This window comes from Ranitomeya imitator, chromosome 1 (genome assembly GCF_032444005.1).
Source record: "Ranitomeya imitator isolate aRanImi1 chromosome 1, aRanImi1.pri, whole genome shotgun sequence".
NCBI classification, from domain to species: domain Eukaryota; kingdom Metazoa; phylum Chordata; class Amphibia; order Anura; family Dendrobatidae; genus Ranitomeya; species Ranitomeya imitator.
The window spans coordinates 1,051,729,787-1,051,754,535 of record NC_091282.1 but is presented as its reverse complement, the minus strand read 5'-3'; the positions used below and the strand labels follow the sequence as shown (position 1 = coordinate 1,051,754,535).

The following is a 24,749-nucleotide window of genomic DNA, read 5'->3' as shown; positions in this document are numbered from 1 at the left end:
GATCTCCAATGTTTAGGCACACAGGAGCTCTCCAAATGTGACATGGTGTCCGCTAATGATTGGAGCTAATTTTCCATTTAAAAAGCCAAATGGCGTGCCTTCCCTTCCGAGCCCTACCGTGCGCCTAAACAGTGGTTTACCCCCACATATGGGGTATCCGCGTACTCAGGACAAACTGGACAACAACATTTGGGGTCCAATTTTTCCTATTACCCTTGGCAAAATAGGAAATTCCAGGCTAAAAAATCATTTTTGAGGAAAGAAAAATTATTTTTTATTTTCATGGCTCTGCGTTATAAACTTCTGTGAAGCACCTGGGGGTTTAAAGTGCTCAATATGCATCTAGATAAGTTCCTTGGGGGGTCTAGTTTCCAAAATGGGGTCACTTGTGGGGGATCTCCAATGTTTAGGCACACAGGGGCTCTCCAAACGTGACATGGTGTCCGCTAACAATTGGAGCTAATTTTCCATTCAAAAAGTCAAATGGCACGCATTCCCTTCCGAGCCCTGCCGTGTGCCCAAACAGTGGTTTACCCCCACATATGAGGTATCGGCGTACTCGGGAGAAATTGCCCAACAAATTTTATGATCCATTTTATCCTATTGCCCATGTGAAAATGAAAAAAATTGAGGCGAAAATAATTTTTTGTGTGAAAAAAAAGTACTTTTTCATTTTTACAGATCAATTTGTGAAGCACCTGAGGGTTTAAAGTGCTCACTATGCATCTAGATAAGTTCCTTGGGGGGTCTAGTTTCCAAAATGGGGTCACTTGTGGGGGAGCTCCAATGTTTAGGCACACAGGGTCTCTCCAAGCGCGACATGGTGTCCGCTAACAATGGAGATAATTTTTCATTCAAAAAGTCAAATGGCGCTCCTTCCCTTCCGAGCCTTACCATGTGCCCAAACAGTGGTTTACCCCCACATGTGAGGTATTGGTGTACTCAGGAAAAATTGCCCAACAAATTTTAGGATCCATTTTATCCTGTTACCCATGTGAAAATGAAAAAATTGAGGCTAAAAGAATTTTTTTGTGAAAAAAAAAGTACTTTTTCATTTTTACGGATCAATTTGTGAAGCACCTGGGGGTTCAAAGTGCTCACTATGCATCTAGATAAGTTCCTTGGGGCGTCTAGTTTCCAAAATGGGGTCACTTGTGGGGGAGCTCCAATTTTTAGGCACACGGGGGCTCTCCAAACGTGACATGGTGTCCGCTAAAGAGTGGAGCCAATTTTTTATTCAAAAAGTCAAATGGCGCTCCTTCCCTTCCAAGCCCTGCCGTGCGCCCAAACAGTGGTTTACCCCCACATATGAGGTATCAGCGTACTCAGGACAAATTGGACAACAACTTTCGTGGTTCAGTTTCTCCTTTTTACCATTGGGAAAATAAAAAAATTGTTGCTAAAAGATAATTTTTGTGACTAAAAAGTTAAATGTTCATTTTTTCCTTCCATGTTGCTTCTGCTGCTGTGAAGCACCTGAAGGGTTAATAAACTTCTTGAATGTGGTTTTGAGTACCTTGAGGGGTGCAGTTTTCAGAATGGTGTCACTTTTGGGTATTTTCAGCCATATAGACCCCTCAAACTGACTTCAAATGTGAGGTGGTCCCTAAAAAAATGGTTTTGTAAATTTCGTTGTAAAAATGAGAAATCGCTGGTCAAATTTTAACCCTTATAACTTCCTAGCAATAAAAAAATTTGTTTCCAAAATTGTGCTGATGTAAAGTATACATGTGGGAAATGTTATTTATTAACTATTTTGTGTCACATAACTCTCTAGTTTAACAGAATAAAAATTCAAAATGTGAAAATTGCGAAATTTTCAAAATTTTCGCCAAATTTCCGATTTTATCACAAATAAACGCAGAATTTATTGACCTAAATTTACCACTAACATGAAGCCCAATATGTCACGAAAAAACAATCTCAGAACCGCTAGTATCCGTTGAAGCGTTCCTGAGTTATTACCTCATAAAGGGACATTGGTCAGAATTGCAAAAAACAGCAAGGTCTTTAAGGTCAAAATAGGCTGGGTCATGAAGGGGTTAAAAATATGAAAAAAATAAAAAAACAAAAGTTCAAATCACCCCCTTTTTGCCCCATTCAAAATAATACAGTAAAAAAACCCATACACATATTTGATATCACCGCTTTCAGAATCGCCCAATCTATCAATAAAAAAAAAGGATTAACCTGATCGCTAATCTGGGTAGCGAGAAAAAAAAATCAAAATGCCAGAATTACGTTTTTTGGGTCGCAGCGACATTGCATTAAGATGCAATAATGGTGATCGTAAGAACATATCTGCACCAAAATGGTAAATTTAAAAACGACAGTTCAGCAAAAAAAATAATCCCTCACCCAACCCCAGATCACGAAAAATGGAGACGCTATGGGTATCGGAAAATTGTGCAATTTTTTTTTTTTATGCAAAGTATGGAATTTAAAAAAAAAAAAAAATAACCTGGACATGTTTGGTGTCCATGAACTCATAATGACCTGAAGAATCATAGTGGCAGGTGCGTTTTAGCATTTAGTGAACCTAACAAAAAACAATTGTGGGATTGCATTTTTTTGCAATTTCACCGCACTTGGAATTTTTTTTCCTTTTTCTAGTACAAGACATGGTAATACCAATGGTGTCGATCAAAAGTACAACTCGTTCTGCAAAAAAATAAGCCCTCACGTGGCCATATTGACGGAAAATTAAAAAAGTTATAGCTCTGGGAAGGAGGGGAGTTAAAATGAAGCGCAAAACCGAAAAAGCTCCAGTCATTAAGAGGTTAAAAAATGAGAAAATTCAACAAGAAAAAAAAATATTGAATATGGTTTGGGCTCTAGGGAAAAGAGCTACAGGAGCGCATATGGACATCACTTACATTATTGCTTGGAAAAAAAGTACTCTGTCCTACTATGTGTCCTCTGCTGTCTGTCCTGCTGTGTGTACACTGCTTTCTGTCCTACTGTGCGTCCTCTGCTCTTTATCCTGCTGTGTGTACATTGCTCTCTGTCCTGTGTGTACTCTCCTCTCTGTCCTGCTGTGTCTAAGCTGCTCTGTACTGTGTGTACTCTGCTCTTTTATCTACTTTGTGTACTCTGCTCTGTCATGATATGCGTACACTGCTCTGTCACGATGTGTGTACTCTCCTCTGTCCTGCTGTGTGTATACCCTCTGTCCTGTGTGTACTCTGCTCTCTGTCCTGTGTGTACACTGCTCTCTGTCCTGCTGTGTGTACACTGCTCTCTGTCCTGCTGTGTGTACACTGCTCTCTGTCCTGCTGTGTGTACACTGCTCTCTGTCCTGCTGTGTGTACACTGCTCTCTGTCCTGCTGTGTGTACACTGCTCTCTGTCCTGCTGTGTGTACTCTGCTCTCTGTCCTGCTGTGTGTACTCTGCTCTCTGTCCTGCTGTGTGTACTCTGCTCTCCGTCCTGCTGTGTGTACTCTGCTCTGTCCTGCTGCGTGTACTCTGCTCTGTCCTGCTGCGTGTACTCTGCTCTGTCCTGCTGCGTGTACTCTGCTCTGTCCTGCTGCGTGTACTCTGCTCTGTCCTGCTGCGTGTACTCTGCTCTGTCCTGCTGCGTGTACTCTGCTCTGTCCTGCTGCGTGTACTCTGCTCTGTCCTGCTGCGTGTACTCTGCTCTGTCCTGCTGCGTGTACTCTGCTCTGTCCTGCTGCGTGTACTCTGCTCTGTCCTGCTGCGTGTACTCTGCTCTGTCCTGCTGCGTGTACTCTGCTCTCTGTCCTGCTGCGTGTACTCGCTCTGTCCTGCTGTGTGTGCTGTTCTCTTCTGCTGTCTGTACCCTGCTCTCTGTCCTGCTGTGTGTGCTGTTCTCTTCTGCTGTCTGTACCCTGCTCTCTGTCCTGCTGTGTGTGCTGTTCTCTTCTGCTGTCTGTACCCTGCTCTCTGTCCTGCTGTGTACTCTGCTCTCTGTCCTGCTGTGTGTACTCTTCTCTGTCCTGCTGTGTGTACTCTGCTCTCTGTCCTGCTGTGTGAACATAACCTACCTTTTGTTTTCCGAAAACTATAAAGGAATTTATCAAGTCTGTTGCTCTTCTAAATATCTGTTTTCCTTATATCATTGCTTTTATGTTAATGAAGTAATATAATTTAATATAATTGAATTATGTTAACAACTTTCAAGAACTTGACATCTGCCTCAGTTATGTTCCTGTCAGAGGCGTAGCTAGGGGTTCAGCTCAGGGGGGGCGAGATATCTGAGTGGGCCCCTAACCCCTGACTACAACTACGGTGTGGCACTGCAATTGCGTGTATAAGAACCTCAGCCGATGATCCCCCTGTAACTAAAAAAAACTCCACAAAGACCATCACTACCAGTCCTACGGAACATAGATCACTGCACAGTTACAGATGGTGACTTACCACTGACGTTCTTTCTGATGGAGTCGTCACTTTTCCCGTCTTTTCCAACTGACCCAGACCGACATGGCAACTTCTTCCAGCAACGACTCGGCTACAGAGAATACAACAAAGACACATTTCACTTCTCATATTCCAGCCCCATCACCATCTACTGAGCCGCTGCTGCCGTATGTGTCCTTATTACTGCCCCTGATACCCCAATACTGAGCCACTGCTGCCGTATGTGTCCCTATTACTGCACCCGATACCCCAATACTGAGCCGCTGCTGCCGTATGTGACCCTATTACTGCACCCGATACCCCAATACTGAGCCGCTGCTGCCGTATGTGTCCCTATTACTGCACCCGATACCCCAATACTGAGCCGCTGCTGCCGTATGTGACCCTATTACTGCACCCGATACCCCAATACTGAGCCGCTGCTGCCGTATGTGACCCTATTACTGCACCTGATACCCCAATACTGAGCCGCTGCTGCCGTATGTGTCCCTATTACTGCACCCGATACCCCAATACTGAGCCTCTGCTGCCGTATGTGTCTCTATTACTGCACCCGATACCCCAATACTGAGCCTCTGCTGCCGTATGTGTCTCTATTACTGCACCTGATACCCCAATACTGAGCCACTGCTGCCGTATGTGTCCCTATTACTGCACCTGATACCCCAATACTGAGCCGCTGCTGCCGTATGTGTCCCTATTACTGCACCTGATACCCCAATACTGAGCCACTGCTGCCATGTGTCCCTATTACTGCACCTGATACCCCAATACTGAGCCTCTGCTGCCGTATGTGTCCCTATTACTGCACGTAATACCCCACTACTGAGCCGCTGCTGCCGTATGTGTCCCTATTACTGCACCTGATATCCCAATACTGAGCCGCTGCTGCCGTATGTGACCCTATTACTGCACCTGATACCCCAATACTGAGCCGCTGCTGCCGTATGTGTCCCTATTACTGCACCTGATACCCCAATACTGAGCCACTGCTGCCATGTGTCCCTATTACTGCACCTGATACCCCAATACTGAGCCTCTGCTGCCGTATGTGTCCCTATTACTGCACCTAATACCCCACTACTGAGCCGCTGCTGCCGTATGTGTCCCTATTACTGCACCTGATATCCCAATACTGAGCCGCTGCTGCCGTATGTGACCCTATTACTGCACCTGATACCCCAATACTGAGCCGCTGCTGCCGTATGTGTCCCTATTACTGCACCTGATACCCCAATACTGAGCCGCTGCTGCCGTATGTGTCACTATTACTGCTCCTGATACCCCAATACTGAGCCACTGCTGCCGTATGTGTCACTATTACTGCACCTGATATCCCAATACTGAGCCGCTGCTGCCGTATGTGACCCTATTACTGCACCTGATACCCCAATACTGAGCCTCTGCTGCCGTATGTGTCCCTATTACTGCACCTGATACCCCAATACTGAGCCTCTGCTGCCATATGTGTCCCTATTACTGCACCTGATGCCCCAATACTGAGCCTCTGCCGTATGTGTCCCTATTACTGCACCTGATATCCCAATACTGAGCCTCTGCTGCCGTATGTGTCCCTATTACTGCACCTGATACCCCAATACTGAGCTGCTGCTGCCATATGTGTCCCTATTACTGCACCTAATACCCCAATACTGAGCCGCTGCTGCCGTATGTGTCCCTATTACTGCACCTGATGCCCCAATACTGAGCCTCTGCTGCCGTATGTGTCCCTATTACTGCACCGGATACCCCAATAATGAGCCTCTGCTGCCGTATGTGTCCCTATTACTGCACCTGATACCCCAATACTGAGCCTCTGCTGCCGTATGTGTCCCTATTACTGCCCCTGATACCCCAATACTGAGCCTCTGCTGCCGTATGTGTCCCTATTACTGCACCTGATACCCCAATACTGAGCCTCTGCTGCCGTATGTGTCCCTATTACTGCCCCTGATACCCCAATACTGAGCCTCTGCTGCCGTATGTGTCCCTATTACTGCACCTGATATCCCAATACTGAGCCTCTGCTGCCGTATGTGTCCCTATTACTGCACCTGATATCCCAATACTGAGCCTCTGCCGTAGGTGTCCCTATTACTGCACCTGATACCCCAATACTGAGCCTCTGCCGTATGTGTCCCTATTACTGCCCCTGATACCCCAATACTGAGCCTCTGCTGCCGTATGTGTCCCTATTACTGCACCTTATATCCCAATACTGAGCCGCTGCTGCCGTATGTGTCCCTATTACTGCACCTAATACCCCACTACTGAGCCGCTGCTGCCGTATGTGTCCCTATTACTGCACCTGATATCCCAATACTGAGCCGCTGCTGCCGTATGTGTCCCTATTACTGCACCTGATACCCCAATACTGAGCCGCTGCTGCCGTATGTGTCACTATTACTACTCCTGATACCCCAATACTGAGCCACTGCTGCCGTATGTGTCACTATTACTGCACCTGATATCCCAATACTGAGCCGCTGCTGCCGTATGTGACCCTATTACTGCACCTGATACCCCAATACTGAGCCTCTGCTGCCATATGTGTCACTATTACTGCACCTGATGCCCCAATACTGAGCCTCTGCCATATGTGTCCCTATTACTGCACCTGATATCCCAATACTGAGCCTCTGCTGCCGTATGTGTCCCTATTACTGCACCTGATGCCCCAATACTGAGCCTCTGCCGTATGTGTCCCTATTACTGCACCTGATACCCCAATACTGAGCTGCTGCTGCCATATGTGTCCCTATTACTGCACCTAATACCCCAATACTGAGCCGCTGCTGCCGTATGTGTCCCTATTACTGCACCTGATACCCCAATACTGAGCCTCTGCTGCCGTATGTGTCCCTATTACTGCACCGGATACCCCAATACTGAGCCTCTGCTGCCGTATGTGTCCCTATTACTGCTCCTGATATCCCAATACTGAGCCTCTGCTGCCGTATGTGTCCCTATTACTGCACCTGATATCCCAATACTGAGCCTCTGCTGCCGTATGTGTCCCTATTACTGCTCCTGATACCCCAATACTGAGCCTCTGCTGCCGTATGTGTCCCTATTACTGCTCCTGATACCCCAATACTGAGCCTCTGCTGCCGTATGTGTCCCTATTACTGCACCGGATACCCCAATACTGAGCCTCTGCTGCCGTATGTGTCCCTATTACTGCTCCTGATACCCCAATACTGAGCCTCTGCTGCCGTATGTGTCCCTATTACTGCCCCTGATACCCCAATACTGAGCCTCTGCTGCCGTATGTGTCCCTACAAGTGCACCTGATATCCCAATACTGAGCCTCTGCTGCCGTATGTGTCCCTATTACTGCACCTGATATCCCAATACTGAGCCTCTGCTGCCGTATGTGTCCCTATTACTGCTCCTGATACCCCAATACTGAGCCTCTGCTGCCGTATGTGTCCCTATTACTGCTCCTGATACCCCAATACTGAGCCTCTGCTGCCGTATGTGTCCCTATTACTGCCCCTGATACCCCAATACTGAGCCTCTGCTGCCGTATGTGTCCCTATTACTGCACCTGATACCCCAATACTGAGCCTCTGCTGCCGTATGTGTCCCTATTACTGCCCCTGATACCCCAATACTGAGCCTCTGCTGCCGTATGTGTCCCTATTACTGCTCCTGATACCCCAATACTGAGCCTCTGCTGCCGTATGTGTCCCTATTACTGCCCCTGATACCCCAATACTGAGCCTCTGCTGCCGTATGTGTCCCTATTACTGCACCTGATACCCCAATACTGAGCCTCTGCTGCCGTATGTGTCCCTATTACTGCACCTGATATCCCAATACTGAGCCGCTGCTGCCGTATGTGTCCCTATTACTGCACCTGATATCCCAATACTGAGCCGCTGCTGCCGTATGTGACCCTATTACTGCACCTGATACCCCAATACTGAGCCGCTGCTGCCGTATGTGTCCCTATTACTGCACCTGATACCCCAATACTGAGCCGCTGCTGCCGTATGTGTCACTATTACTACTCCTGATACCCCAATACTGAGCCACTGCTGCCGTATGTGTCACTATTACTGCACCTGATATCCCAATACTGAGCCGCTGCTGCCGTATGTGACCCTATTACTGCACCTGATACCCCAATACTGAGCCTCTGCTGCCGTATGTGTCCCTATTACTGCACCTGATACCCCAATACTGAGCCTCTGCTGCCATATGTGTCACTATTACTGCACCTGATGCCCCAATACTGAGCCTCTGCCATATGTGTCCCTATTACTGCACCTGATATCCCAATACTGAGCCTCTGCTGCCGTATGTGTCCCTATTACTGCACCTGATGCCCCAATACTGAGCCTCTGCCGTATGTGTCCCTATTACTGCACCTGATACCCCAATACTGAGCCGCTGCTGCCGTATGTGTCCCTATTACTGCACCTGATACCCCAATACTGAGCCTCTGCTGCCGTGTGTGTCCCTATTACTGCACCGGATACCCCAATACTGAGCCTCTGCTGCCGTATGTGTCCCTATTACTGCTCCTGATACCCCAATACTGAGCCTCTGCTGCCGTATGTGTCCCTATTACTGCTTCTGATACCCCAATACTGAGCCTCTGCTGCCGTATGTGTCCCTATTACTGCACCGGATACCCCAATACTGAGCCTCTGCTGCCGTATGTGTCCCTATTACTGCTCCTGATACCCCAATACTGAGCCTCTGCTGCCGTATGTGTCCCTATTACTGCCCCTGATACCCCAATACTGAGCCTCTGCTGCCGTATGTGTCCCTATTACTGCACCTGATACCCCAATACTGAGCCTCTGCTGCCGTATGTGTCCCTATTACTGCCCCTGATACCCCAATACTGAGCCTCTGCTGCCGTATGTGTCCCTATTACTGCTCCTGATACCCCAATACTGAGCCTCTGCTGTATGTGTCCCTATTACTGCTCCTGATACCCCAATACTGAGCCTCTGCTGCCGTATGTGTCCCTATTACTGCTCCTGATACCCCAATACTGAGCCTCTGCTGCCGTATGTGTCCCTATTACTGCCCCTGATACCCCAATACTGAGCCTCTGCTGCCGTATGTGTCCCTATTACTGCACCTGATACCCCAATACTGAGCCTCTGCTGCCGTATGTGTCCCTATTACTGCCCCTGATACCCCAATACTGAGCCTCTGCTGCCGTATGTGTCCCTATTACTGCTCCTGATACCCCAATACTGAGCCTCTGCTGCCGTATGTGTCCCTATTACTGCTCCTGATACCCCAATACTGAGCCTCTGCTGCCGTATGTGTCCCTATTACTGCCCCTGATACCCCAATACTGAGCCTCTGCTGCCGTATGTGTCCCTATTACTGCACCTGATACCCCAATACTGAGCCTCTGCTGCCGTATGTGTCCCTATTACTGCTCCTGATACCCCAATACTGAGCCTCTGCTGCCGTATGTGTCCCTATTACTGCCCCTGATACCCCAATACTGAGCCTCTGCTGCCGTATGTGTCCCTATTACTGCACCTGATACCCCAATACTGAGCCTCTGCTGCCGTGTGTGTCCCTATTACTGCACCTGATACCCCAATACTGAGCCTCTGCTGCCGTATGTGTCCCTATTACTGCACCTGATATCCCAATACTGAGCCTCTGCTGCCGTATGTGTCCCTATTACTGCACCTGATATCCCAATACTGAGCCTCTGCCGTATGTGTCCCTATTACTGCACCTGATATCCCAATACTGAGCCTCTGCTGTATGTGACCCTATTACTGCACCTGATACCCCAATACTGAGCCTCTGCCGTATGTGTCCCTATTACTGCACCTGATACCCCAATACTGAGCCTCTGCTGCCGTATGTGTCCCTATTACTGCACCTGATACCCCAATACTGAGCGGCTGCTCCATATAGGTCCCTATTACTGCACCTGCTGTGTGGTACAAAAGCATTGTTCCTCATACTGCTTCACATAGTAATGCCACCATTGTGCTCTTACATACTAAAATGTCTATGTGCCTTCACAGTAGCCCCAAACCCTTTGCAGCCCCCACAGTGGTCCCAACACTGTATATACGCCCCTACACTGTATGATGGCCCGACAGCAGCTTCCAAACTGTATAACGGCCCTTGCATTATCTCTCACACTGTATAATGACCCCCGCAGTAGCTCCCATGCTGTATAATGGAACTTGCAATAGCTCCCATTCCTTAGAATCTGGTCACTGTCTGTCCCTGTCTGTCGGCTGCTACTTTTACAGGCCTGATATACTTAACAAAGAGCTAAATAGAAGAAAATAGAAACAGCCAGTGGGTGCGTATAGAGGCCAGTGTATTGGTATAGCTTCCAGAATTTATCCAGGTAAGGCTACTTTCACACTTGCATCGGTACGGGGCCATCGCCATGCGTCAGCCCGATGTACTGCTGGACAGTGTGTTAAATGTAGCACAACGTGGGCAGCGGATGCAGTTTTACAACGCATCCGCTGCCCATTGCGATTAGCGGGAAGGAGGGGGCAGAGTTTCCGCCATGCATGCACGGTCGAAAATGGCGGTCACGACGCACAAAAAAAGTTACATTGAACTTTTTTTGTGCGTCGCGTCCGCCAAAAACACTACGCATCCGTTGCACGACGGATGCGATGTGTGGCCATACGTCGCAATGCGTTGCTAATGCAAGTCAATAGAGAAAAAACGCATCCTGCGGGCAACTTTGCAGGATGTTTTTTCTCCAAAACGACGCATTGCGATGTACGCCTAATAACGCAAGTGTGAAAGTAGCCTACCCCTAAAAAAATACTGTGTCTGGACAAGATCCCAAAGAGGGAAAAGGAAAGGAGCCAACCAGAAGAAAGAGGGGGAGGTAGAATATTACTTCTAAAGAAGAAAGCACACCCCCTGGCTCATCTACTCCCCTCTTTTTCCCTTCTCCCCCTTTGGGGTCTTGTTGTCTAGACTGAGTATATGTTCAGGGGCCCGCACCCATATGTGATTTTCTATACACACTTACTTATGATGCTTTTTTCTGCTGTCTGGCTATTTATCACACTGTATAAACTCACTGAAACTTTTATTTTAATAAAAGGTTTTATAATGGGGGTTTTGTGTTTACAACCTTGGATTTACTGATATGAGATCATACAGACACTGGACTGATAGATCCTGACCCCGGCTATAGGACTGCATTATATATATACATATATAATATATATATACATATATATCTATCTCCTATAGCCGGGGTCAGGATCTATCAGTCCAGTGTCTGTATGATCTCATATCAGTAAATCCAAGGTATATATATACTGACAAGACTGGTCAGTAATGTGCACTGATAGACGTGACCCCGGCTGCAGGACCCCACAGATGAGGATATGCTTCTTTCCTATATATAAAAAGGAGACGTGTATCCTCATCCGTGGGGTCCTGCAGCCGGGGTCACGTCTATCAGTGCACATCACTGACCAGTCTTGTCTGAGGAACCATTAGATTCAGCTGCTCTCCAGTGTCTCAGAGAGTGCAGATACAGTATGTGGCTGGGTCTTCTGGAGAGAAGCAGCGTCCTGTCACCTCCTCCCTGCACAGTGCAGACACCTCCGGCCACTACGGACAGAAGTGTGAGCTGTTACTTCCAGCACTGTGTCCCCTGTCCTGCTCCTCTCTGGAGGGAAGCCCCAGCGCCATGGTCCTGACTTCTCTGCCGCAGACATGTTCACTTCACTGAGCGTGCAATGTGGGCATGTCTGCTGGACACAGGTACAGTGTCAGCACTGGGGGAGGGGGCACAGCTTCACTGCCTGTCTCCAGCCCCTGCCCCAGGTAGAGCAGGGAGATCCTATCTCCTGCTCTATCACCAACCTAATTAAGTGTAGCTCCAGGTGGGCCCCTGTGAGCTGTGGGCCCGGGGCGGCCGCACCCCCTGCCCCCCTGGTAGCTACGCTACTGGTTCCTGTGAATCATTTGTGATCACCAAAGAATAAACGTACAAAACACTATCACCGGCGCTCTACACCTCAACCCACTATATAAATGGGGATAACCTAGCACAATAACCCAGCTGCTGGTAGCCACAGAACATGTGCCACTTTCTGAAAGAACAAAAAAAATGTTATAAACATCGGCACCGCGCTTGGGTTATTAAAGAAATGCCATTACCCTAATACCCCTGGGTATGCTAGTGAAAACATGTGTCCTGCTGCAAACGAAATATGAGATGTCGTGCTAAAAGTCAGGCGCTGCACTGCTATGTACTTAGAATGAGCCCCTTCTAGCAAACAATGTTAAGGGGCCAAATGGAAAAAAAGGAAGAAAGGAGGGGATTCCTTACCGTGAATAACGATACTGGGCACGCTCCGCTGCTGATGGGTGTATGAACGAATGAGGCACAGTCATAAACCGCTGGCGATGATCAGAGGGTGGGCACGCGGAGCGTGTGCGGTCGGGTGGTGCGGATGTAGCACAATTCGTGCCAACTAGCGATGACCGGAGGGTGGGCACACAGAAGCGTGTGCGGACGAGCGGTATGAAGTGCCGCTACTGAGTGCAGAGCCAGGGAACGTCCCGGCCGGAGGCGTCCCTGGTTGCACTAGGAAACAAAGATGGCCGACACTGACAAGCAGCGTGTGACGTCACAGTCCTACGGAGGCTCCCGAGGACCAAAAGGATTACCGACGCGTTTCAAAGGGTGAACGCCCTTCTTCATCAGGGTTATGGCCCCGCAGGAGGACTCCGCTCGTCCTATATCCCCACCCACCGAGAAACATTGCCCGCCCCAGTACCTGGGATGACCGGTGCCCTATGATAATCTATTGACATCTCATGCTCATCTCTCGGTCCACTGAGCTGAGCTGGCAAAGTCTTAACTGTAATTAGAACACATGACCCACACCTAAAAACTAAAAAATAAAATAAAAAATGGCATCCGTGAGCTGCCATACAGGGAAAATGATCCTAAAATACATGAAATGCCAGAAAATGAAAAACAAGTATAAAATTTACTTTATTAGGTACAAAATTGCTGCTAAAATTGATGGCTTTATTATTAAAACATGCGTTTGATAAAACTTAAAATATATATATATATAGAGATATACCACCACAATAAAATACCATTATTTTATTGTGGTGGTATATCTCTCTATATATATTTTTTAAGTTTTATCAAACGCATGTTTTAATAATAAAGCCATCAATTTTAGCAGCACCCTCTGATCATCGCCAGCGGTTTATGACTGTGCCTCATTCGTTCATACACCCATCAGCAGCGGAGCGTGCCCAGTATCGTTATTCACGGTAAGGAATCCCCTCCTTTCTTCCTTTTTTTCCATTTGGCCCCTTAACATTGTTTGCTAGAAGGGGCTCATTCTAAGTACATAGCAGTGCAGCGCCTGACTTTTAGCACGACATCTCATATTTCGTTTGCAGCAGGACACATGTTTTCTCTAGCATACCCAGGGGTATTAGGGTAATGGCATTTTTGATCACCTTTTAAGATATTTGAGGCAATGCAACATGTAGATTATTGATTGCACAGATTTGCGTTTTCTATTCTAGGATGAGCTGAAGAAGGCTGTTAGTGCTCGAGTGTCACGACAACAAGCAGTGGAAGAAGCCGAGTACTCCGATTACTCTGAAGAGTTTGAAAGTGATGGTAAGTCAATTCAGAGGATTATTGTTGTCTTTGCTTATACATTCATTAAAGGGATTGTCCAGGGGTCTTAATAAATTTACTAAAGGCAGGAGATTTATTCTGTTTACTGTACAGGTTTAATAATTGTATATTTTGATAGATCATAGTTTTATGGAAGCAGAATTGCCAAACAAATTTATTTTTTTTTATTTTTAAAGTGATTGTCAGTGCAGAGTGATTGTGCAAACCATGTACAGGTCCTTGGTGTATCATGGCATGGCCAAACATTTAACTGCTCCTTCACCTCCCCTGACCCCCCAAAATCTAGCAATACCTTTTGCTTAGCCAGTTCTTCCCTTAATTGTGAAGTTTTCAGTGTTTGATTTGAAATGCAAATAATGCTGAAGATCTATTTTGTAGATCTGAAGCCTCTGTCACTACAGCTCTATTTCCCGCTCAGTGCCACCTCCTGCTGATTGATTGATGGTCTTTATGCCATGTGACTTCAGGCAAAGGAACAGTCAATCAAGGGGCAAAGAGCAGTGAATAGAGCTGGAATGACATAGGCCTCAGATTTACAATTGATCTTAAGCCTCATTTAGGCTGGTTTCACATTTGCGTTTTTTGCCGCTGTGTTTTAGCGCAAAAAAACGCATGCGTTTTTTTTCTATACTTAACATTAAAAATGCATGCGTTTTTTTGCATGCGTTTTGCCGCGTTTTGCCTCCGCATGCGTCTTTTCTATGCATGCGTTGTGTTGCAGAAATGCAACATGTAGTAATTTCTAGCGGCGTTTTTTTGCGGCAAAAAAACCTATTGCTGTCTCTGTAAACGCATGCGTTTTTAAGCACATGCGTTTGCATGCATTTTTAAACGCATGCGTTTTAATAGAAAAACACAAGAGTACACACTGATAAGCCAACCCCAAACCCTAACCCTAACCCTAAGGGATCCTAACCCTAACCCTAAGGGTTAGGGTTAGGATCCCTTAGGGTTAGGGTTAGGATCCCTAGGGTTACTAGGGATCCTAACCCTAACCCTAGCTATTTCTGTTTATAGTGGGTTTTCTTGTTGATTTTGATGATTGGCAGCTGTCACAAACTTCTCATCGTGCGTTTCAAAAACGCAAACGCAGGAAAAAACGCATGTAAACGCGTCAAAACGCCGCATTTGTATTAAAACATGCAAAAACGCATGCGTCTAAAAAACGCAGCGTTTTAACGCGTTTACATGCGTTTTTTGCACCACATGCGTTTGCGTTTAAAACGCTGCGTTTTTAAACGCAAATGTGAAACCAGCCTTACATATCAATCCAAACATTGATTTCTCAGTAACAGAGACACTGTCTGGCTAGTTAAATGTCTCGCTGGGCTTGTGTTTAGGCTCACCTGATGAGATGGATCCTCCATGTCCAAGGTCTGGGTGGTCCATGGGTGACAGAGCAGCCGGCGGGTTAGGAACATGGGAAACGAGTAGTAGAAGCACTAGAGGCCTCAGGCAGAGAGGAGACTGGGAAGCAGTTAGCAGAGGTACTGGAGGTCACTGGCAGACACCACTCAGGAGCACTAACAATCTTAATACCATGACACAAGTGTTTGTCTTAGTAGGCCTTAAATAGGCCCAGGCGGACAAACACATGGAGCACAAGCAAAGTTCAACAGATTAGGGTGTGGGGAGCAAACCCTGGATCTGGGCGTCCGAGCATGAGCCGGCTGAGGGTCTCCTGACCTAAACATGACAGCCTGATAGAATTATATGAAGCTGTCTTGCGCCGGTCGGGAGTTTCCCACGGCCGGCAGTGTGGCCTGTACTCGGACCATATTGCGCGGACGTCTGCATGAGCGAATAGGGTGAGACCGCTATTTTCACTATACATTGCAATATTGTGGTGCAATTGGATGATCTTAGGTGCAAGACGCCTGAGTGGACTTAAAAAATAAAATAACAATAAAAAAAAGTTTTAAAAATATAAGAATTTGAATCGCTCCCTTTCCCTTTTTGCCCATTTGAAATGAATTCTAAAAAAACCCCCACATTTTGTGTTTTGTTTTTCCACTGCCAGAAAAGTCCGGTCTATCATAATATAAAATAATTAACCTGTAAGGTAAAAACCATTACAAGAAAAAATTTGAAATTCCACAACTGTGGTTTGCCGGTCACCACTCTTCCCTAAGAAAAAAATGCTATTAATGTTGTATGTACCCCAAACTGATATCGATAAAACCCTTTTCTTCAGTACATGGTAAAATGAATGCGGTCATTTAAAAGTATAATTTCGTCCCTCAAAAAAAAAAAAACAAGCGCTCATATGGCTGTGTGGATGGAAAAATAAAAAGTGATGGCACTTGGAAAAAGTGCAAAAATGAAAGTTGAAAACCAAAAAGTCGGCTTGAGGGGGATATAGTGTCTCTCCTGAATGGACCTGCAGCCACGTGAACGGACCTCTCCTCTAATAATGTCCGAGCTCTATTACACAGCACAGGGGGGACTTGGGGTACAGGACATGTCTTTGTAACCCATGACATGGAAGCACCATTAGTAGCAGGAGAACCTCACTTTTACTGCAGCTTCTTCCCATCATGCAGCCCTCTAGATACATTTCTATGCAGCCTTCATCTTGTATGTGAGTAGTAATTTCGGTAATTTGCTCTTGTACCATAGTTTTGGTTTTTTTTATTGAAGTTATGGACTATCTCTATATGCTTTTTTCTTAGATAGCTTAGAGGAGTCCCTTGGAAAGACATCAACAATTGAGTCAAACCTGAAGAAAGGTCGTCAGGATTTTCAGTTCTCTGACAGTGAGGAGGATTCATACGGAAAGACAACCTTCCTTAAGAAGAGCAAAGAAACAGGGAGAAGCTTCAGCAAGTATTCCTCCAGAAGCAAGAGCATCGGAAATATCAGCCAAGGAGACGACGATGATGGGGGGTCAAAGCCAGGACCCCTAGAAAAAATAAAAACTCAGCATGGAGCAGATGACAAAGACAGAAAACCCATTCCAAAGCCAAGAGCATTCAGAACTAAGAGTTCAACTTCACGTAAGAGATGTAGGATCTAGACATGGGGGAAATCAGTTTGCAGGACCTGGTCAGTATTCTACGGCCACTGGACGGGAGCCCCTCTTCTGGTTAGCCGACTTGACGTCATTGTTGTGACTTTCTGCAAGGTTGGCTAATCAAAAGAAGACCTAGGGACGCCAGGAGGTAGGAGGTGGTTCTCCCGTCCTGTGGCTGCTGGATCGGGCCAGGCCAATTAATTTGCCCCAAGGATGAAAGCTACAGCTAACGCAGATGGGGAAGATTTGTCATTTGTGTTATTTGCTAATATTATCCAAGAAATATTGTTTCTCCTTGTGGAGATCGACATAATAAGCATGCCGAGATGAGGAGACTTAAAGCCGCAATGCTCCTCTGGGAAATATGCTAATTATGCTAATAATGCAAATTGTCTCTTCCCCACAGCCAAGCCAGATCTCTGCTTTGCACTGACGAGGGGCAGTACCCTGAAACACTGTCTGCAAATTGAGATTCTGGTTTGGTTATTATCCCAAGTCATGTGACAAGGCTCGTTAAAGGGTCGACATTGCCTTGTAGGATTGCTACCTTCCAATAGGTGGCACTGGAGTTCTAGTCCTCTTCCTCTCTGAAGAGATAATTTGCTAATATTAGTAACCGATGTTATTCAACATGGCTGATCAGATGACAGGAGTGTCCGTGTGAAATGTATCGCAGCAGGCACTGTTCTATTCTGTATAGCAGATGAGATTTGTTTATCCTAGCCTATGGGTGTGCAAAATAATAAGATCTAGGAAACTATTTAATCATGTTTTAGAATGTTGATGTATAAACATGGATGGCATATAGACATAAAAAACGGACACATGGATGGCACACTGACATAAATAACGGACACGTGGATGGCATATAGACATAAAAAACGGACACATGGATGGCACACAGGCATAAATAACAGACACATGGATGGCACACTGACATAAATAACGGACACATGGATGGCATATAGACATAAAAAATGGACACGTGGATGGCACACAGACATAAAATAACGGGCACATGGATGACACACAGACATAAATAACGGACACATGGATGGCATATAGACATAAATAACGGACACATGGATGGCACACTGACATAAATAACGGACACATGGATGGCATATAGACATAAATAACGGACACATGGATGTCACACTGACATAAATAACGGACACATGGATGGCATATAGACATAAAAAACGGACACATGGATGGCACACTGACATAAATGACGGACACATGGATGGCACACTGACATAAATAACGGACACATGGATGGCATATAGACATAAAAAATGGACACGTGGATGGCACACAGACATAAATAACGGACACATGGATGACACACAGACATAAATAACGGACACATGGATGGCATATAGACATAAATAACGGACACATGGATGGCACAAAGACATAAATAACGGACACATGGATGGCACACTGACATAAATAACGGACACATGGATTGCACACTGACATAAATAATAGACACATGGATGGCACATGGACATAAATAACGGACACATGGATGGCACAAAGACATAAATAACGGACACATGGATGGCACACGGACATAAATAACGGACACATGGATGGCACACGGACATAAATTACAGACACATGGATGGCATATAGACATAAATAACGGACACATAGATGGCACACAGACATAAATAACGGACACATGGATGGCACACAGACATAAATAACGGACATATGGATGACACACAGACATAAATAACGGACACATGGATGGCACACAGACATAAATAACGGACACATGGATGGCACACAGACATAAATAACGGACACATGGATGGCACACAGACATAAATAACGGACACATGGATGGCACACAGACATAAATAACGGACACATGGATGGCACACAGGCATAAATAACGGACACATGGATGGCACACTGACATAAATAACGTACACATGGATGGCATATAGACATAAATAACGGACACATGGATGGCACACTGACATAAATAACGGACACATGGATGGCACACTGACATAAATAACGGACACATGGATGGCACACAGGCATAAATAACGGACACATGGATGGCACACAGACATAAATAACGGACACATGGATGGCACACTGACATAAATAACGGACACATGGATGGCACACAGACATAAATAACGGACATATGGATGGCACACAGGCATAAATAACGGACACATGGATGGCACAAAGGCATAAATAACGGACACATGGATGGCACACAGGCATAAATAACGGACACATGGATGGCACACAGGCATAAATAACGGACACATGGATGGCACACAGGCATAAATAACGGACACATGGATGGCACACAGGCATAAATAACGGACACATGGATGGCACACTGACATAAATAACGGACACATGGATGGCACACAGACATAAATAACGGACACATGGATGGCACACAGGCATAAATAACGGACACATGGATGGCACACAGGCATAAATAACGGACACATGGATGGCACACTGACATAAATAACGGACACATGGATGGCACACAGGCATAAATAACGGACACATGGATGGCACACAGGCATAAATAACGGACACATGGATGGCACACAGACATAAATAACGGACACATGGATGGCACACAGACATAAATAACGGACACATGGATGGCACACAGGCATAAATAACGGACACATGGATGGCACACAGGCATAAATAACGGACACATGGATGACACACAGACATAAATAACGGACACATGGATGGTACACAGACATAAATAACGGACACATGGATGACACACAGACATAAATAACGGACACATGGATGGCACACTGACATAAATAACGGACATATGGATGGCACACAGGCATAAATAACGGACACATGGATGGCACACTGACATAAATAACGGACACATGGATGGCACACAGGCATAAATAACGGACACATGGATGGCACACAGGCATAAATAACGGACACATGGATGGCACACAGACATAAATAACGGACACATGGATGGCACACTGACATAAATAACGGACACATGGATGGCACGCAGACATAAATAACGGACACATGGATGGCACACAGGCATAAATAACGGACACATGGATGGCACACAGGCATAAATAACGGACACATGGATGGCACACAGGCATAAATAACGGACACATGGATGGCACACAGACATAAATAACGGACACATGGATCGCACACAGGCATAAATAACGGACACATGGATGGCACACAGGCATAAATAACGGACACATGGATGGCACACAGGCATAAATAACGGACACATGGATGACACACAGACATAAATAACGGACACATGGATGGCACACAGACATAAATAACGGACACATGGATGACACACAGACATAAATAACGGACACATGGATGGCACACAGACATAAATAACGGACACATGGATGGCACACTGACATAAATAACGGACACATGGATGGCACACAGATGAAAATCATCCAAGTTTTCTGGATTAAAATCCAATGATTTTCAGTACACTCGTCTGAACCCGGCCCAAAAATATGTTCGCACGTCATGGCTCATGCACACTGTGCTTATTTTTTTCACTTGAACCATCAAAGCGTTTTTTCACCAATTGAAATGAATGCGAAGAAATGCATAAAAAAAACACATCAGACCCTAAAGCTTTGTTCACACGGTGCATTCTTGCTGCGTTTTTTTTTCTGCAGCAAAACCTGCTCTCAGGGCAGTAAGAAACTTGCTGCAAAAAAGCAGGGTTTGCTTCCAATTTTTTGCTGCCTTTTTATGCATTTTTTGCTGCTTTTCTGTTATGTTACATTTATCCTTTGTGCATGCTGATAAAGTTTAGTCCTAAAAAAAATTATGACTCAACTTCATCAGGTTTTGGCACAAAAACCACAGCAAAACCTGTTTTTTTCAGTGTTTTTTTCATTACCCATTACTTTCAATGGGTGAAATACGCTAAATAAATTCTGAAAGAAGTGACATGCTCTATTCTACAAAACCCAAGGTTTTAGCACAAATTACTGAGGGCAAAAAACTCCAATGTGTGTGCATGAAATTTCTGAAATCCATTAGACATAGCTGGTGCTGTAAAACACAACTAAAACGAGCATAAAAAAAGGAAAAAAAAATAACGCACCAAAAACGCGTTTGTGTGAACATAGTCTAAGACTAAACTCTGTAATTCTTCCCTGTCCCGGAGTGCCATAATACTAGAGCAGGATGTGTTGTCACAGCAGACAAGCTCATTTCATGTTCTTTTAAAGGGAGTGTCCAGTTTCTGAAACCAAAAAAAAAAAAGATAAAAAGAGCCAAAAAGATTGTAAAAAGGAAAAAAAAAGTCACTAACTTCTTCAATTTCCTTAAGATCGGTGACGCTGTTCTGCTGGTTGCTGACAAGTCTTTGTTTAGAAGCTGCCAGCATGTGACTGAGGCCGGGGTCCCACTGGTGAATCTCAAGGGATGCGATGTGTAATGACATCCTGCTCCTGATCTGCTGCGAGCGTGAGCCGAGTGTCTGTGCTCAGATTCTCTCACATGACAGGATTGGAGGAGGCGGAGTAAGTAATTTCTCCATCTCCTCTGCTGCCGGTTTCTGTGTATGTCGCACTGCACTCGGGTGACATCCAAGTGCAGTGCAATGTTTCACACTCGCCCATAGACTTATATGGGTGCTTGATATCTGAATTTGGCTTGCAGTCCAATCAGAGCAGAAATAAAAAGCCCCTGAGAACAGAACAATAGGATTAAATTGGCGCGAATACAATCCGATTTGTAATTGCGTGCAACTGATTTAATCGCAAGTGTGAGCGAGCCCTACTACAGATATGGTAATCGGTAGCCTCATTGGCTACATGCCGTATTACTGGCATCACTGCTCAGTGCTGACCGTGAATCTAGTAATGATGGCACATGACTGCTGATACCAGTGATTGGCCGCAGCGGTAACATGCTGGCAGCTTACAAACACCGTGTAGCATTTATTTTATTTTTTTTGATGCAAGAAAAATAAAGAATGCAACACTGATGGTAAAAGTGGACACACTGTGCTAAAATGGAAATCAGTATATCTATTCACATAGGAACAAAAACAAAAGTGGATGTGTAAATGAGGTGAAGAAGCAGCGCAGTGCCGGCCTTCAGCTCTAGATGGCGGCATAGGCTTGTGGACGAGCTCCCTGCAGTCCTCACACTGTAAGGGTACTTTCACACTGGCGTTTTTTTTTAATACGTCGCAATGCGTCATTTAGGGGAAAAAACGCATCCTGCAAAGTTGTTTGCAGGATGCGTTTTTGCCCCATAGAGTAACATTACCGACGCATTGCGACGTATTAACACACGTCGCAACCGTCGTGCGACGGTTGCGCCGTGTTGTGGCGGACCGCCGGGAGCAAAAAACGTTAAATGTAGCGTTTTTTGCTCCAGACGGACCGGAACTCCGCCCCCACCTCCCCGCACCTCACAATGGGGCAGCGGATGCGCCGGAGAATGCATCCGCTGCACCCGTTGTGCGGCGCTAACAACGCTAGCGTCGGAATCTCGGCCCGACGCAATGCGACGGGCCGAATTCCGACGCTAGTGTGAAAGTAGCCTAACTGTCCACCTGTCTGTGACCTGCAATCTCCAGTCACCGGTAACTGTTCTTCTGAGTACAACCCAAGAAGCCTCCCACAAAGCCCTGCGTAGAAGCACATGTAAATCACTGTGAGCGCGGTAATATACTCACCAATTGCCGTCTCCCCCATTATCAGTACTGCTCTGGCCTTTTTTGTCACCGAGTGCTGTCTGTATACAGTCCGTTTTTTTACAGCAGCTATTAACCATTTACAGTTTTCCAAGTTACATAACTGCAATTTATCTGTAATAATTGAGTGCTTTACTTTGATTTTTGTTATGCACCCGTAGACTTCAATGGGTGACTCTCATCCGACACTCGTACATGCTGTGATTTTTTTTTTTTTACATACAGATTCGGTCAGTGAAAAAAAAAAAAAGAACCCGCTCATCTGCACCGTCCCACTGAACAACATTGGTCCATTTTTTTCCCCAGACAGAACTCGGACCAAAAATACACTTATGTGATAGGACCCTTGCAGTGTAAGTCTGTGGAGCGCCAGAACGATTCTCCATGGACATACAGTGGGTACAGAAAGTGTTCAGACCATTTAAAATTTTTCACTCTTTGTTTCATTGCAGCCATTTGGTAAATTCCAAAAAGTTATTTTTTTTTCTCATTAATGTACACTCTGCACCCCATCTTGACTGAAAACCCCCCCAGAAATGTAGACATTTTTGCAAATTTATTAAAAAAGAAAAACTGAAATATCACATGGTCATAAAGTATTCAGACCCTTTGCTCAGTATTGAATAGAAGCACCATTTTGAGCTAGTACAGCCATGAGTCTTCTTGGGAATGATGCAAGAAATTTTTCACCCCTGGATTTGAGGATCCGCTGTCGTTCTTCCTTGCAGATCCTCTCCAGTTCCGTCAGGTTGGATGGTGAACGTTGGTGGACAGCCATTTTCAGGTGTCTCCAGAGATGCTCAATTGGGTTTAGGTCAGGGCTCTGGCTGGGCCAGTGAAGAATGGTCACAGAGTTGTTCTGAAGCCACTCCTTTGTTATTTTAGCTGTGTGCTTAGGGTCATTGTCTTGTTGGAAGGTGAACCTTCAGCCAAGTCTGAGGTCCAGAGCACTCGGGAAGAGGTTTTCATCCAGGATATCGCTGTACTTGGCCGCATTCATGTTTCCTGCAATGATAACCAGTTGTCCTGTCCCTGCAGCTGAAAAACACCCCATAGCATGATGCTGCCACCACCATGTTTCACTGTTGGGATTGTATTGGGCAGGTGATGAGCAGTGCCTGGTTTTCTCCATAAATACAGCTTAGAATTATCACCAAAAAGGTCTATCTTCATTTCATCAGACCAGAGAATCTTATTTCTCATAGTCTGGGAGTCGTTCATGTGTTATTTAGCAAACTCTATGCGGGCTTTCATATGTCTTGCACTGAGGAGAGGCTTCAGTCCAGGACACTCTGCCATAAAGGCCTGACTGGTGGAGGGCTGCAGTGATAGTTGACTTTGTGGAACTTTCTCCCATCTCCCTACTGCATCTCTGGAGCTCAGCCACAGTGATCTTGGGGTTGTTCTTTACCTCTCTCACCAAGGCTCTTTTCCCACGATTGCTCAGTTTGGTTGGACGGCCAGGTCTAAGAAGACTTCTGGTGGTCCCAAACTTCTTCCATTTAAGGATTATGGAGGCCACTGTGCTGATAGGAACCTTGAGTAGTGCAGAAATTCTTTTGTAACGTTGGCCATATCTATGCCTTGCCACAATTCTGTCTCTGAGCTCCTTGGCCAGTTCCTTTGACCTCATGATTCTCATTTGGACTGACATGCACTGTGAGGGTATGTGCACACGTGAAAAGAATCTCTCTGCGTATTTTTCCGCAGCGGATTTGATAAATCCGCAGTGCAAAACCGCTGCGTTTTTTTCCTGCGGATTTATCGTGGTTTCTATTGCGGAATCCGCTGCGGTTTTACATCTGCAGTTTTTATTGAAGCAGGTGTAAAAACGCTGCGGATTCCGCACAAAGAATTGACATGCTGCGGAAAATAAAACGCTGTGTTTCCGCGCGTTTCTTTCCGCAGCATGTGCACTGCAGATTTCGTTTCCCATAGGTTTACA

General features: G+C 45.8%; 1 protein-coding gene across 2 annotated transcripts in view; it reads left to right on the top strand.

The window, feature by feature from the left end:
- MAP9 (microtubule associated protein 9) overlaps positions 1-24,749 on the top strand; it is a 286,412-nt gene that overhangs the window by 90,049 nt on the left and 171,614 nt on the right. The window contains exons 3-4 of one of the 2 annotated variants that reach the window (XM_069744115.1): positions 13,928-14,024; positions 16,718-17,041. In XM_069744115.1, coding sequence (XP_069600216.1) covers positions 13,928-14,024; positions 16,718-17,041 — 421 coding nt within the window. The remainder of the gene's footprint in view (positions 1-13,927; positions 14,025-16,717; positions 17,042-24,749) is intronic. The other variant, XM_069744116.1, reaches the window with a different exon arrangement.